This window comes from Balaenoptera acutorostrata, chromosome 15 (assembly GCF_949987535.1).
Source record: "Balaenoptera acutorostrata chromosome 15, mBalAcu1.1, whole genome shotgun sequence".
NCBI lineage: Eukaryota > Metazoa > Chordata > Mammalia > Artiodactyla > Balaenopteridae > Balaenoptera > Balaenoptera acutorostrata.
Window position 1 is genome coordinate 74,563,552 of NC_080078.1, and position 15,257 is coordinate 74,578,808.

The following is a 15,257-nucleotide window of genomic DNA, read 5'->3' on the forward strand; positions in this document are numbered from 1 at the left end:
AAAAAGAAACGGGTGACGTTAGTCTTAATAATGTATTTTATTTAACCAAAATATTATAACTTCAACATGGAATCAGTAAATAAATTATTAACGAGATATTTTACATTTTCATTTTGCTGCTAAGTCTTCAAAATCCAGGCTATTAGTTTTTTTTCTTTTTAAATAAATTTATTTATTTTATTTATTTATTTTTGGCTGCATTGGGTCCTCGCCGCCATGCGTGGGCCCCCCTCCAGCTGCAGCAAGTGGGGTTCACTCCCTGTTGCGGTACGTGAGCCTCTCACTGTGGTGGCCCCTCCCGTTGCGGAGCACGGGCCCTAGGCGCACAGGCTTCAGTAGTTGCAGCGCACGGGCTCAGTAGTTGTGGCTCACGGGCTCTAGAGCACAGGCTCATTAGCCGCGGCAGACGGGCCCAGCCGCTCCACGGCATGTGGGACCCTCCCGGACCAGAGCTTGAACCCGTGTGCCCTGCATTGGCAGGCGGATTCTTAACCGCTGCACCGCCAGGGAAGCCCCAGGGTATTAGTTTTTTATTGCTGTGTAACAAATTACCACAAACTTAGCAACTTAAGGCAATACAAAATTGATCATCTCATAGTTTCTGTGGGTCAAAAGTCTGGGTATGGCATGGCTAGATTCTCTACTCAGGGTCTTACTAGGTTGAAGTTAAGGTGTCAGCCAGGGTGGTGGTTCTCATCTGGGGTGTGGGCTTCTCTTCCAGCTCACAGATTGTTGGCGGAATTCGTTTCCCTGTGGTTGTAGAACTGACCTCCCTCTTTCACTGCTTGCTGTCTGCTGTGGATCACTCTCAGCTCCTAAAGGCTGCCTGCGATTCCTGGCCACGTGGGCCCACAGGCAGTCCCAACGTGGATGTTTAAATTCTCCTAGGCAAACTGGAGGGCTGTGTGAGCAGCCAGAGAAAATGCTCTGCTTTTAAAGGACTCCTCTGCTTAGGCCAGGCCCACCCAGGACAGTCTCCCTTTTACCTGCTCTCAAAGAGGAGGAGAGTATACAGGGGTAAGGGTCACTGGGAATCATCTTAGAATTCTGCCTACTACATTCACCGACGGTAAATCCCAATTTGGGTTAATCACATTTCACGTGCACAGTAGCCACTTGTGACTAGTGACTACCATATTGGACGGTGCATCTCTGGGCTGTGCCACTTCAGTTCTTCCCTCAAAATAAGAGATTATGCCTACAGCCCGTGCTCTGCGACAAGAGAAGCCACCGCAATGAGAAGCCCACGCACCGCAACGAAGAGTAGCCCACACTCTCTGCAACTAGAGAAAGCCCACACGCAGCAACAAAGATCCAACACAGCCAAATATAAATAAAAATTTTTAAAAAAAGAGGTTAGAGCAGGAAGATGCTCTTGTCTGATTCCCTCATTTTACCAGTGAGGAAACAGAGGCCTCCTAGGGAGGAAAGAAATTTTTAAAATTTTAATTTACTTTAATAAATTGAAGTACAATGTTCTTATAGTAAAGTGCATGAATCTTAAGTTACAGCTGAATGATTTTTTTTTTACATATCTATGCATCTGTGTGACAGCCACCCAGGTCAAAATAGAGAATGCCACCAGCACCCCGGTAACCTGGGGGTGGGCAAATATATCTAACTGGGGACATTGCTGTTGGTGTCATACTTGGTGAATTCCTACTAAAACTCAAGGTCTTGGCTTGGCTCCCCCTCCTTCAGGAAGTCTTCGCTGGTCTCCAGGCTGAGTTAGGTCCCTCCTGGCCTCCCGTGGTCCCCTGGATTCCTCCAGTCTGATGCATAACATAAACTCTGTAGCTAGAGCTTGGTCTCAGCCTCCAGTGTGGGAGCTCTGTGAAGGCACAGCCTAGAGCCTGCACTAAGTGGTGAGCAAACATTTCGTGGATGAGGGAGGGAGGAAAGCGAGATTGGAGTTTGAAGGCCCAGGCTCCTGGACACAGGTGTCCAGCCTCCCGCCGCATTTTCCAGAAGGGCAGTGGAGACAAGCAGTGGAGATGGAGCTGGATGGGCTGGAATTTGGTAGCTGAGGACAGAACTGACACTGCAGAGACCAAAGCACAGACCTTATGGAACAGTAGTAAGTTAGCCAGGAAGCTAAGCAGGTGACTCTAGAATGGTCTGTGGAGTTGCTGCCACCTGTAGCCAGGGAAGCCGTGACCTGTGATCTGCCGCCTGCAGCTGTTCCAGGCAACTAGCTCAGAACTCAAAGCCTCAGGACATGGGGCCCTTGGCAGCCAAATCCTAACTGGCTCATGTGAGAATCTCTTCCTCCTGATGCTTTTCAGGAAAGGAACCCAGGGCAATGAGCTGCACACCCTCAGACTCAGGCTCTAGGTACCTAGAATTAAGGCTGGTCACTCATGCTTCTTGGGTCTTGGGTCTTGTGATCTGCAGTTTTCTGATGTGGAAACTGAGTCTTTAGAGCTAGAAGGAATTTTCAAATTCCTTCTTTTCAATAATTACAGAATGTAATTATTGTGGTCAATAAGGTTGTAAGCTTTGGCATCAGACTCCTCGGGGTTGAATCCCGGCTCTACTAGTTATAAGCTGTACAACCTTGGCCAGATTAACCTCTTTGTGCCTCAGTTTCCTCATACATGACGTGGGCAAAAATGATAAAGCCTACATAGTAAAGCTGTGAGCACTTAATGAGATTTTACAGGTAAAGTAATGAAAATGACACCTGGTACAGGGTAAGTGCAATGTGATTTTAACTGTGGCTGATTTTATCGGTATCTGAGGATGAACATGATATGGTTTAGTTCTGGCTGTTTCACCTCTTAGCTCAACGCTCCGCTCCTTCATTGTCAAATGGGAATAACGATACCCACCTTTCTCGGGCTTATTGGGTGGATGAAATGATCTTTTAAAGTGTGAAGCAGGGCTTCCCTGGTGGCGCCGTGATTGAGAATCTGCCTGCCAATGCAGGGACACGGGTTCGAGCCCTGGTCTGGGAAGATCCCACATGCCGCAGAGCAACTGGGCCCGTGAGCCACAATTACTGAGCCTGCGTGTCTGGAGCCTGTGCTCCGCAACAAGAGAGGCCGCGATAATGAGAGGCCCACGCACCGCGATGAAGAGTGGCCCCCACTTGCCACAACTAGAGAAAGCCCTCGCACAGAAACAAAGACCCAGCACAGCCAAAAATAAATTAATTAATTAATTTAAAAAATAAAGTGTGAAGCATACAGTGGGCGTTCACTAAAGAATAATAATCATTATCTGAATTAGACAAGCTCTTAGTGTGATAAATCTGTAAGGAACAACCCCCAAATCTCACTGACTTCCTATCACAAACACTTATTTCCCTCTCACAAGTTTGAAGATTGGCTGGGACACCTCAAGTTCAGGCCTGCCCCTCCCCACCAGGTGTCTTTCATCTGAGACCAGTGGCTTCTAGGCAAGTTCTTCTCATGGCAGAGGGTGGAAGCTCCAAGAAGCCTGGTGCCTTGCCTTGAAACTGGCACACTGTCACCTGCACCCACGTCCCATTAGCCAAAGCAAGTTCCAGGGCCAAGCCCCAAATCACTAGGCAGGGGATGTATACTTTCCTCCACAAAAGCCAGGGTCAGGTTGGGGAGGGAAGGCGAGACTATGGGCAAAGAATACAATGTACCGTATTCTCTGAGTTAACCGCATGAGTTTATAGATGGTCAAACTGAGGCCCAGAAAGAGGAAGGGAAATACCCAAGCTCACAGGCAGTCAGTGACTCCCTGAATGTTCTCCATCTTCTCCCCTCCCAGGCCTCACCTTGTATCCATATAATTAGCATTTGCTGCTTTTGAGTCATCAGTTCAGCCATTTGAATCCTGTGAGAAGGACTGTGGCAGTGAAGAAGTAGAATCCTTGCATCTTCCAACAGGGCCAACAGAAAGCCAGAGCAGTGACTCACCTGTGATGACACCGCAAGGGCAAAGGAACAAGGGGAGAAGACCCAGGATCCCCAACTTCACCCCCAGATTCTATCAGGACACAAATGGAGACCCAGCAGATAAAGCAGGGAGGAATCTGCCCGCCTCCTTTCCCACCCCAAAGTGAGTCCTGGGGAAGAGGGAGAGTCAGAAATCCAGCTCCCTGGGTCCAGGAATGTCCCTTGGGGTGGCTGTCATTCCCTCATGGACAGCCCCACTCATTAAGTCCTGACCATGACCAGGCCCCCAAGAAATAGAGGCCAATGAGGTATCGTCCAGTGATGGAGACAGACCCACCCATAAATAATGACATCCCAACTGTTCAGGCAACGTTTCCCCAAATATGGAGCGATTCGAAATGATCTTAGGGTGTGCCTGGATGCAACATCATACAACACTGACTCTTGGATTGAGAAAGTTCTTTTCAATCCTTCCAATTACACCAGGAAGGAACTCTCAGATAAGAAGCCTGTGTCTTTAACATCTCTTTAACCCTCATTAATCTTCCTTTATTACAACAGAGACAGAGAGTAGGCTTCAGGCTCACATCCTGGCAGGTGGCAGTATCTAGCCAGAATTTAATACTATTATTTAACATCTTTAATCTGACATGATTTACTTTAATGGAATTTGCTGTTTTCATTGCATCTGCTTTTTTCTAAATTGCCAAGTTACACATTTAAAAAATATTTTATTTATTCATTTGGTTGCACCGGGTCTTAGTTGTGGCAGCTGGGCTCCTTATTTGTGGCATGCAAACTCTTAGTTGCGGCATGCATGTGGGATCTAGTTCCTTGACCAGGGATCGAGCCCAAGCCCACTGCATTGGGAGCTCAGAGTCTTAACCACTGCACCACCAGTGAAGTCCCTTTTCCATCTGCTTTTACAAGTACATTCTATTTGTGACAGGTGATCCTGCTTATCCCATATAGAGTAGTGATATCCAGTGTTTCTCTTGAAATAAATTTATTTTTATACAGAAGTACAGGCAATAGGAGTACAGGCAATACACAAAATATCGTCATGCTATTTTGCAGGTATGGCGAACATTGTGAAAAGGGTATGTGAATAGATTGATGTTTGGAAAATTCTTCTAGAACAGTGTTTATCAGAAGGTTGGAATTGCCGCTGGCAGAGAGTGCTATCTGGGTGGCTGGGTCCCAGGCCCCCCATCATCATATCTTCCTGCAGGGAATCCCATCCTGAGGTTCAGAGCTATGGATCCTAAATCAGAATTAGCCTGAGGAGAGAGAAGGAAAGGGTTAACCCCCTCCCATAATAAAGCTCTGGGTTCTGGACTTGATCCCCCATCCAGACCCCCATCAGCCCAGGCACTAAGGCCGGACTCCCCACCCTCCTTCACAAAGGCAAACTGAAGCTCAGAGCGTTTAGGGTTGTGGTCCAGGTGATGCAGCAATTTCAATAAGAGAACAAGGATCCCTGGTTCCTCTGTCATCCTAATAGGACCCCTCCCACCCCATTCACTTCCCCAATTCCGTCCACAGGAGGTCCAGGCTTCTGGGTAGGTTCCTGCTAAGCTTGTTGAACTGGAGGGATCTCTTAGGGCTGGGGCTCAGAGAGGGAAAGAACTCGCCCCAGGCACACACAGCCATACCTCAGAGAGGGTTTCTGCAGTCCCGGCCGCAGGCACTGAGGCAGCACCGTTTGTGGCCTGGGCAGTCCCAGTCTTTGGAGCACAGGTGCTGCACGGGGCTGAGGCAGCGCAGTGGGTCCTCGGGGCAGCTGCCCATCTTAACTGCAACACAGGAGCCGGGTGATTCCCGCCTGTACCCTGGCCCTGGGGCTTGGGGCTTGGCTGGCGGTCAGCAAAGTAGAGAGGGACTCTTACCGAAAACCTTACGGACACACTGGCGGAAGCATGCTTTGTGGCAGCACTTCATCCTCGAGGGACAATGGCTGTCATCCACACACTGATCAGGCACCAATAAGATGCAGGGCCCATCGTCTGGTGGGCAGCCCCCAGATTTCTCTGTAAGAGAACCCCCCAAATTTTGCAGCTGGAGGCAGTTCAGAAATAGGTATAAGCACTGTCCTGGAGATCACACAATCTAAATTCTCCACTACTTACTTCTTGCCTGTCCTTTGGCAATGTTTTTTTTGAATGGACTTGCTTGTATCGAATTTTTTATTTAATTTTTTAATTGAGGTCTAATTGACATGTAACATTAAATTAGTTTCAGGTACACAATGTGATGATTTAACATTTGTATATATTGTGAAATGATCACCGCAATGTCTCATTAACGTTGGTCACCATATAAAGTTACAATTTTTTTTCTCGTGATGAGAGCTTTTAAGATCAACTCTCCTAGCAACTTTCAAATATGCACTATAGCATTATTAACTATATTCACCATGCTGTACATTATATTTTCGTGACTTATTTTGTTTTACATCTGGAAGTGTGTACCTTTTGACCCCCTTCACCCATTTCACTCCTACTGCCACGTCCTACCTTTGGCAACCACCAACTGTTTTCTGTATCTATGAGCTTGATTTGTTTTGTTTTGCTTTGGTTTTTTTAAAATTATTATTCATTTTTACTTTTTGACTGCACTGCGTGGCATGCGGCATCTTAGCTCCCCGACCAGGGTTGGAACCCGCGCCCCCTGCAGCGGAAGCGTGGAGTCTTAACCGCTGGACTGCCAGGGAAGTCCCTTGTTTTGTTTTTTTGATGAGATCATACAGTATTTGTCTTTCTCTGTCTAACTTATTTCACTTAGCATAATGCCTTCAAAGTCCATCCATGTTGTAAATGGCTGGCAAGTTTTTTTTTTTATTTTTGTATTCCAAGCCTCAGTTTTCTGTCTGTGAAATCGGAAGCTGGACTCCTTCCTCCCAGGGCTGGTTTGAGACTCAGATGACATAAAAGACAGAAGAAAAAAGAAGTTCAAAATCTCCACCTGGGCCAACAAGGCTGTGCCTGGTCTGGACCCTGCCCATCTCTCTGGTCTCATTGTCTACACTCTTTAACTTGCTGGCTCCTGATCAACTCCAAGCTGCTTCTCTTTGCAGGGCCTGTTTTTTGCCCATCACATTCAAGTCTTCATGTGCCTTTCCTAACCTTCCCTCCAGATCCAGGCTCCCCACTCCCAGGCGTATACATAGAGACACAGTCATACACACACACCAACAACGATGTAGTACTGGGATGTCTCATGGATATGAAGACTCAGAGAATGAAGGACTCACAGCCAGACACAGTTACATAGATATCTGTGCACATAGAAATAGATACATATACACAGTCAAATATGCAAACACACTTAGATGTATACACACAATTAGCTATGGGCTTAACCATATGAAATAGCTGATATTCAACTTCGTTGATCTACAAAAATAGCAATTTCATATGGTTTGACCTATACACATACATATGTATATATACATATACATATATATATCCAGACAGTCACAAGATAGTTAATAGTTACATACATGTGTAATGAACTGGGATGTATGAACTGGGACATATACATATAGTTAAATAAGTTATAAACACATGCCTACACACATAAATATATACACACATAATTATACATACACTGAGACATACACAGTCATATATGCATAAGTGTATAGCATATGTGTTGTTGTGAACAGGGAGACATATAAGTGCATACACAGTCATATACACACAACCACACACCCAGAGCTACACAGACACAGATCTGTTCACATAACCATTGAAAACATTGGTCAGTCACTTACTATTTACCAGGGACTGTGCAGGTTCTTTATGTCAGAGATGCCCAGATGTTTGAGGGGTGGGAGTAAGGGGGACGGGGGGAGGCGTCTTTTAAACAGAGGTGTTTGGGCTTTCACAGACAACACTGTGTCTCTCTCCATTGTCTGAAATCCTACTGAGTCCCAGGCCGATGTCTCATGGGAGAGAATCAGGGGAGAAAGGGGCATGTGAATTAGGGGGAAACCAGCGTGTCCCACTGAGCTGTGACACAGGTCCGACGTGGGCTCAGGTTCTGCAGGCGCCAGCTCTCATCTCTGTGCAGCTGGGCTGGGTTTCGGGGTGTCCTCCCCCAGTGCCTCCAGAAGCTCTCCTTAAGTGCCCACTTAGGCTGCACTTACTGGATGCCAGGACCTTATTCCTCAAGATGTTGTTTACTCCTATGAGAGAGTCATGCGACCTCATTTTCCAAGGAGTAAGTTGGGAGGGTGAGTTTGCCTGATTCCAAAGACCTGCATCCAAATGCCACCTGTGACACTAACTCAGAGTCCTGTCCTTGGACTTGCGCAAGGGGTTTCCCGCTGAGCCTCAGTTTCCTTATCTCCAAAATGGGGATAAAGATAGTCCTGACCTCACAACATGGCAATGAGAGGAATGTGGTGATGGTGCATGAATCACAACCAGCACGGCCCTGGCCTTGGAACTCGCCAGCATCCTTCCCTCGTCAGCCTGGGGGCCTCTGAGCGCTGTCCTTCCCAAACCAGCTCGCAGCTCTGAGGAAGGCTCGAGGGGCAGAGAGGATGCAGAGAACTGCTCCCCAGGGCCCTGTGGAGGAGGGAACCTGCCCCCGTGACTGTCTTTTTCCCCAAAAGCAGGGCCAGGGCTGCCCGGGTGTATGTAGGTCAGAGTGTTACAGCCCCAGAAGGTCTGGAGGTGGAGGCATCACCCGAGCCGGGAGGCACCTGTGTAGCTACCCCAGCAGCCCCAGCCTCCTGCACCTGTTGACAGGTCAGACCCAGCCTTTTGGAGGAGGCGGAGGAGAAGACAGGTAGGGGTAAAGCTTCCTCCAGACAGATCCCAGATCCCAGAAACCACGCCCCCTAGTCAACTCTGGAGGCCCTTTCACAGATTGGGCTGGGGGACAGAGAAGGCTGGAGAACGACAGAAACAAGATGGACAGGGGGCCAGACCAGGCCTAGCTGGCCACAGAAAGTGACAGAAAAGTCATCTCCCTGCCATGCGAACCCACAGATCCAGACACCTCCATGGAGACAACCAAAGAGCAGGGACCGCTGGTCCATCTCCTCCCCTCCCCAGAGGCACAGGGAGACGCGTGTTCTCACGTGGACAGGCACACAGGCTCAGGCACACATGTATGCGGTCGTTCCTAAGGATACATGTGCAGATGCAAACCACGCAGACAAGCAGGCACAAAGATACACGTGTACATAGAGACAGGCGCACGTGTGTAAACACAGTCTTACACTCAGATGTGTAAACAGGCACAGACAAGCATGGGGAAACTGGCAGGAAGACATTTACAGCAACACACGCAGGCAGGCTTACAGGCACAAAGATATACAGACAAAAGGCAAGCTGCTGGAAGCACTAAGAAACAGGCACATTCACACACACACACACACACTGCATTGCTTGCTTTCCCCCAAACTCGTATTCTCCCCTACGAGGTAGAAACCACCTCTATGCCTGTGGAACCCAGAGGCCCCTAAATTAACAGCTGCAGCCTCAGGGAGGCTAGAGCAACTGAGTCAGGGGAGGAAGGAGAGGGGCTGGATGGAGTGGCATGTGTCTGCCTCATCCTGGCCTCACCCCCTGCTCAAGAGCCTCTGTGCAAGGGTGCTTGTGCAAGAACTGATGATGGGTGGGGACAGACCCTGGGTGCCTGGGGCTAGGATCCAGTCCTGCCTGTATCACCGACTTGGGCTGTGATTTGGAGAAATCTTGTTCCTCTTTGAACCTCAGTTTTTCTCATCTGTATAAAGAGTGAGGGTTGTTGAGTCAGATGCTCCCTTTCCTGGTTCTCTAAGACTTTGAAGCCCCAGCAATGGCTTAGGCAGAGGATAAAAGTCAGCTCTGAATGGCCAGGAGGGGTTTGCAGAGTTCTGGGTGCTTAGGAAGCATTCGAGTTAGGGTCAGCGCTCTCTGCTGGAGAAGGCTGGCCCAGGCTGGCACAGTGATTGAGGCCAGCCCTGGCCTCCCCTCTTGGGCTCCCGTGGAGGGGAGAGTGAGACCTCCCCACCTTTGGTAAGGTCACCTTCAGCGGCATCTGGTAGAACTGCCCTCCGCCTGGGGCTGGCTGAGCTGTCGGGGGTGGATGGGGCAAGGGTTTAGGTTTGGCTGCGGTCGCTGGTCACAGCAGATGGAGGTGGCCTCTGGGACCCCTTCTCTGGCCCTAAGGGATCCTGAGCAAAAAATCGTCTCAGCCAAGGCCCCCACCGTAGATTTCACATCATCTCACTCCTGCGTTTGGTGGAAGAGAGACAACTGGGGCTCAGGGTCCTAAGGGCCCCCAAGCAGAAACCCCACTGAACCTTAGTAACTTACCAGGACTGGAGGAGATCAAGACCATCCTCCCCACCCTCCCATTTGAAAGATAAGGAAACTGTAGGCTGTCAATGGGAGGGGGCTGGCTCAAGGACACAAAGTTAATTTCTAACTAGGCTGGGACATCTGTCATCACCTCTCCATGATCCCCATCCAGGTCCTTGGAAGTGAGGCGATACCTCATGTGACCCTGAGAATGGAAGGGCATGTTCCAGTCCAGGACAGCTCCCACAGTCAGGAAGTTCTTTCTTGGGTTTAACTTGAATCCCTCATGCTATCTTCTAAGCTCTCAGGAAAAGAGGAGCCCTGTAGTCTATGATCTGATGTGACTTTTGGAATTCTAGCATCCCCTTGGCAGCTTTATTTAGAAGGAGAATTTTATGAGGCTAATTTTTCTTCCTGATTACAAACTACACATGTATATTGGAGAAATGCTTTTCCAATTAAGATGATTTTGTAGACATTTTCCGGTGTCATGAAGTGTCCTCCAATATCATCATTTCTAATGATTATATGGTATTTTGTAAGATTGATATGCCAAAACATATATAATTATTTCCTTATTGTGAAACACATAAGTTTCCATTTTTTAACTTTCATACATGAAGCTGTGAAACAATCTCTATACATACATTTTGAGTCACATCTTTATTTTCTTAGGGTAAATTTGTCAAAGTAGAAATGTACAAGTACGAACTTCCAGTTATAAAATATATAAGTCCTGGGAATGTAATGTACAGCATGGTGACTATAGTTAATAATACTGTATTAGGGCTTCCCTGGTGGCGCAGTGGTTGAGAATCTGCCTGCTAATGCAGGGGACACGGGTTCGAGCCCTGGTCTGGGAAGATCCCACATGCCACGGAGCAGCTGGGCCTGTGAGCCACAACTACTGAGCCTGCGCGTCTGGAGCCTGTGCCCCGCAACGGGAGGGGCCGCGATAGTGAGAGGCCCACGCACCGCGATGAAGAGCGGTCCCTGCACCGCGATGAAGAGTGGCCCCCACTTGCCGTAACTAGAGAAAGCCCTCGCACGAACTGAAGACCCAACACAGCCAAAAATAAAGAAATAAATAAATAAAGTAGCTATAAAATTAAAAAAAAAAAAAAACAGCTTTATAAAAAAAAAATACTGTATTAGATATTTGAAAGTTGCTAAGAGAGTAGATTTTGAAAGTTCTCTTCACAAGAAAAAATTTTGTAACTATATATGGTAACAGATGTTAACAAGTTTTATTGTGGTGATCAATTTCACAATCTATACAAGTAGCAAATGATCATGTGGTACACCTAAAAGTAATATAATGTTATATGTTAATTATACCTCAATATAAAACAACCAGTGGGAATGTAAATTGATACAGCCACTATGGAGAACAGTATGGAGGTTCCTTAAAAAACTAAAAAGAGAACTACCATACGACCCAGCAATACCACTACTGGGCATATACCCTGAGAAAACCATAATTCAAAAAGAGTCATGTACCAAAATGTTCATTGCAGCTTTATTTACAATAGCCAGGACATGGAATCAACCTAAGTGTCCATCAACAGATGAATGGATAAAGAAGATGTGGCACATATATACAATGGACTATTACTCAGCCATAAAAAGGAATGAAACAGTTATTTGTAGTGAGGTGGATGGACCTAGAGACTGTCCTACAGAGTGAAGTAAGTCAGAAAGAGAAAAGCAAATACCATATGCTAACACATATATATGGAATTAAAAAAAAAAGTGGTCATGAAGAACCTAGGGGCAAAACAGGAATAAAGATGCAGACCTACTAGAGAATGGACTTGTGGATATGGAGAGGGGGAAGGGTAAGCTGGGACAAAGTGAGAGAGTGGCGTGGAAATATATACACTACCAAACGTAAAATACATAGCTAGTGGGAAGCAGCCACATAGCACAAGGAGATCAGCTCGGTGCTTTGTGACCACCTAGAGGGGTGGGATAGGGAGGGTGGGAGGGAGGGAAATGCAAGAGGGAAGAGATATGGGGACATATGTATATGTATAACTGATTCAGTTTGTTATAAAGCAGAAACTAACACACCATTGTAAAGCAATTATACTCCAATAAAGATGTTTTAAAATATATATATATCAATATAGTGTGAAAAAGTTTATAAAGCTGGCAATAAAATTTAAAAAAAAATATTAGGTAAATAAATAAATAAATAAAACAACCAACCAAAAAACAAACAAAAACAAAAACAAATGCAAGGGGCTTCCCTGGTGGCGCAGTGGTTGAGAATCTGCCTGCCAATGCAGGGGACACGGGTTCGAGCCCTGGTCCGGGAAGATCCCACATGCCGCGGAGCAACTAGGCCCGTGAGCCACAACTACTGAGCCTGCACGTCTGGAGCCTGTGCTCCGCAACAAGAGAGGCCGCGACAGTGAGAGGCCTGCGCACCGCGATGAAGAGTGGCCCCCGCTCGCTGCAACTGGAGAAAGCCCTCGCACAGAAACGAAGACCCAACACAGCCAAAAATAAATAAATAAATAAATTAATTAATTAATAAAAATTTTTTTTTAAAAAAGCAAATCCCTCTGAAATTCTACTAAACAAAACAAAACAAAACAAAACAAAAAAAAACAAATGCAAGGTCAAAGGGCATGATCTATTTCAGGCTTTGAGTATCCAATCAAATTCCATTTCAGAAAGGAAGGAAATGAGTGTAGGAGAGCCTGCACCTGCTTTGCAGTAGACGTCTCTTGTTTTTGTTTGCCCAGCATCCCTGGTGGAGTCATTGCTCCCCAACTCCTATAATTCTGGTTGCCTGCCAGTCACCAGGTAATTTCTGTATCACGGGTGAGGGCATTTGACCCAGTTCCATGACCTCTAACCTGCCCACCCCTCCACTCAAATCCTGAACAGAGAAGGCAATGCTCTAAAGAGAACTGTCTAAAATTCAGTTGCTATTGCTCACAACCAAATATCCTTAACAGATATACTCACCAAATAACATGCTATTTAAAAAGAAGTAAAGAAAATCTCTGCCAATGGAAAATGGTGTCTCATTTTAATTCACCTTTCTCTGAATGTTGGTGATGAAGAGCATTTCTTTATATGTTCACACTGACCGACTGTATTTCTTCTTGTGTGAATTACCTGATTTTGTACTTTGCCCATTTCTATTGGGGGTACTTTTATTTTTATTATTGAGTTCTAAGAACTGTTTATATATTAAGGATACTACTAGCTTGTCATACACAAGAGGCAGTATGGTAAAGTGGTTAGTGGATGTAAACTGGGGTCAGGCAGACCTACTTTTTAAATTAATTTATTTTTAATAAGTCTTTAAAATTGTTATACTGTTTTTAAAGGTTATAGTCTATTTACAGTTATTACAAAATATTGGCTATATTCCCCATGTTGTACAATACATCCCTGTAGCCTATCTTACAACCAGTAGTTTGTACCTCCCCCTCAAGTTGCCCCCCCACCCCACCACTGGTAACCACTAATTTGCTCTCTGTATCTGCGAATCTGCTTCTCAGGCATACCTACTTTATTTTTCCCAATTTATTTATTTATATTTTAATTTATTTAAAAAATTTTAACATCTTTATTGGAGTATAATTGCTTTACAATGGTGTGTTAGTTTCTGCTTTATAACAAAGCGAATCAACTATACATATACATATATCCCCATATCTCCCCCCTCTTGCATCTCCCTCCCATCCTCCCTATCCCACCTCTCTAGGTCAGACCTACTTTTGAATCCTAGTGCCACCAGGTTCTAGCCGTGTGACTTTGGACACGTTTCTTAACTTTTTTAAACCTCAGTTTACTCTCTATAAAATAGAGATAATAATATTTATTTTATAGGATGGTCCTGAGGATTGAATGAGATGAGTTTGCTAAATGCTTGTTTTAATCTGATCCTGCAAATATTTGTTTTCTTGTTTTTTGCTTTGTACCAAAGTTTTAAATTTGGGGATAGTCAGATCAGTCTTTTCATTTGTGTTTTCTCCCTTTGTTTTTATGCTGCAAAGAGTCTTTTCAACTCTGATGTCAGATGCATGTTTACTATATTAACTTACATTTCTTTTGTGGATTTTGAAAAACATGTTAATTCTTTAATGCATCTGAAATCTATTTTGGCATAGGGATATGAGATAGGGAAATACCTTTTGTTCTAAGTTATTAAGCAATTGTCCTAGTGTCATTTAGTGAATAATTCAAACTTTTGCCATTGATTGGAAATCAGAACTTTATAAAAACTCAAGTTTTATATGTAACAGGGGCTGTGTTTGGGGTTTCTGTTCTTCTTCATTGACTGTTTATTCTTGTGCCATCATTGCTTTGGTAATTGTAGCTTCACAATACATTTTAGTGACTGGTGGTGCCCATTACCCTTCATTAATCTACATTTTCAATTGTCCATGTCACAAGTATTTCATTCTTTCATGTGGACCTAACAATCATTTTTTTAAATTTCAAAAATAATTTCATTGTTTTTTGTTAAACATTTTATCATAAAAATTTTCAAACACACACACAAAAAAAACAGTAAATACTTTTCTGAGGCCCAGTATACCTATCAGCCAGATTCAACAATCAACATTTCTCCCAGCTTTGTTGATATATTAATTGACATATAACATTGTGTAAGTTTAAGGTGCACAATGTGATGATTTGGTACACATATATATTACATATCACCATAATAATGTTAGTTAATACATTCTTTTTTTAAAAATTTATTTTATTGATGTAACAGTTGATTTACAATATTGTGTTACTTTCTGCTGTACAGAAAAGTGATTCAGTTATACATATATCTACATTCTTTTTCATATTCTTTTCCATTATGGTTTATCACAGGATATTGAATATAGTTCCCTGTGCTATATAGTAGGACCTTGTTGTTTATCCATTCTATATAGAATATTTTGCATCTGCTAGTCCCAAACTCCCAGTCCATCCCTCCACTGCTTTGCCCCCCAGCAACCACAAGTCTGTTCTCTATGTCTGCGAGTCTGTTTCTGTTTTGTAGATAGGTTCATTTGTGTCATTTTAGATTCCACATATAAGTGATAGCATATGGTATTTATCTTTC

General features: G+C 44.9%; 1 protein-coding gene across 1 annotated transcript; it reads right to left on the reverse strand.

Annotated features, from left to right (window-relative positions):
* Positions 1–5,528: 5,528 nt before the first annotated feature.
* On the reverse strand, positions 5,529–10,211 carry LOC103006645 (WAP four-disulfide core domain protein 5). The gene is made up of 3 exons (XM_057529722.1): positions 10,187–10,211; positions 5,762–5,902; positions 5,529–5,668 (listed from the first exon to the last, which is right to left on the reverse strand). The coding sequence occupies exons 1-3, from the start codon at positions 10,209–10,211 to the stop codon at positions 5,529–5,531; spliced, it is 306 nt and encodes a 101-aa protein (XP_057385705.1).
* Between the last annotated feature and the right edge of the window lie 5,046 nt (positions 10,212–15,257).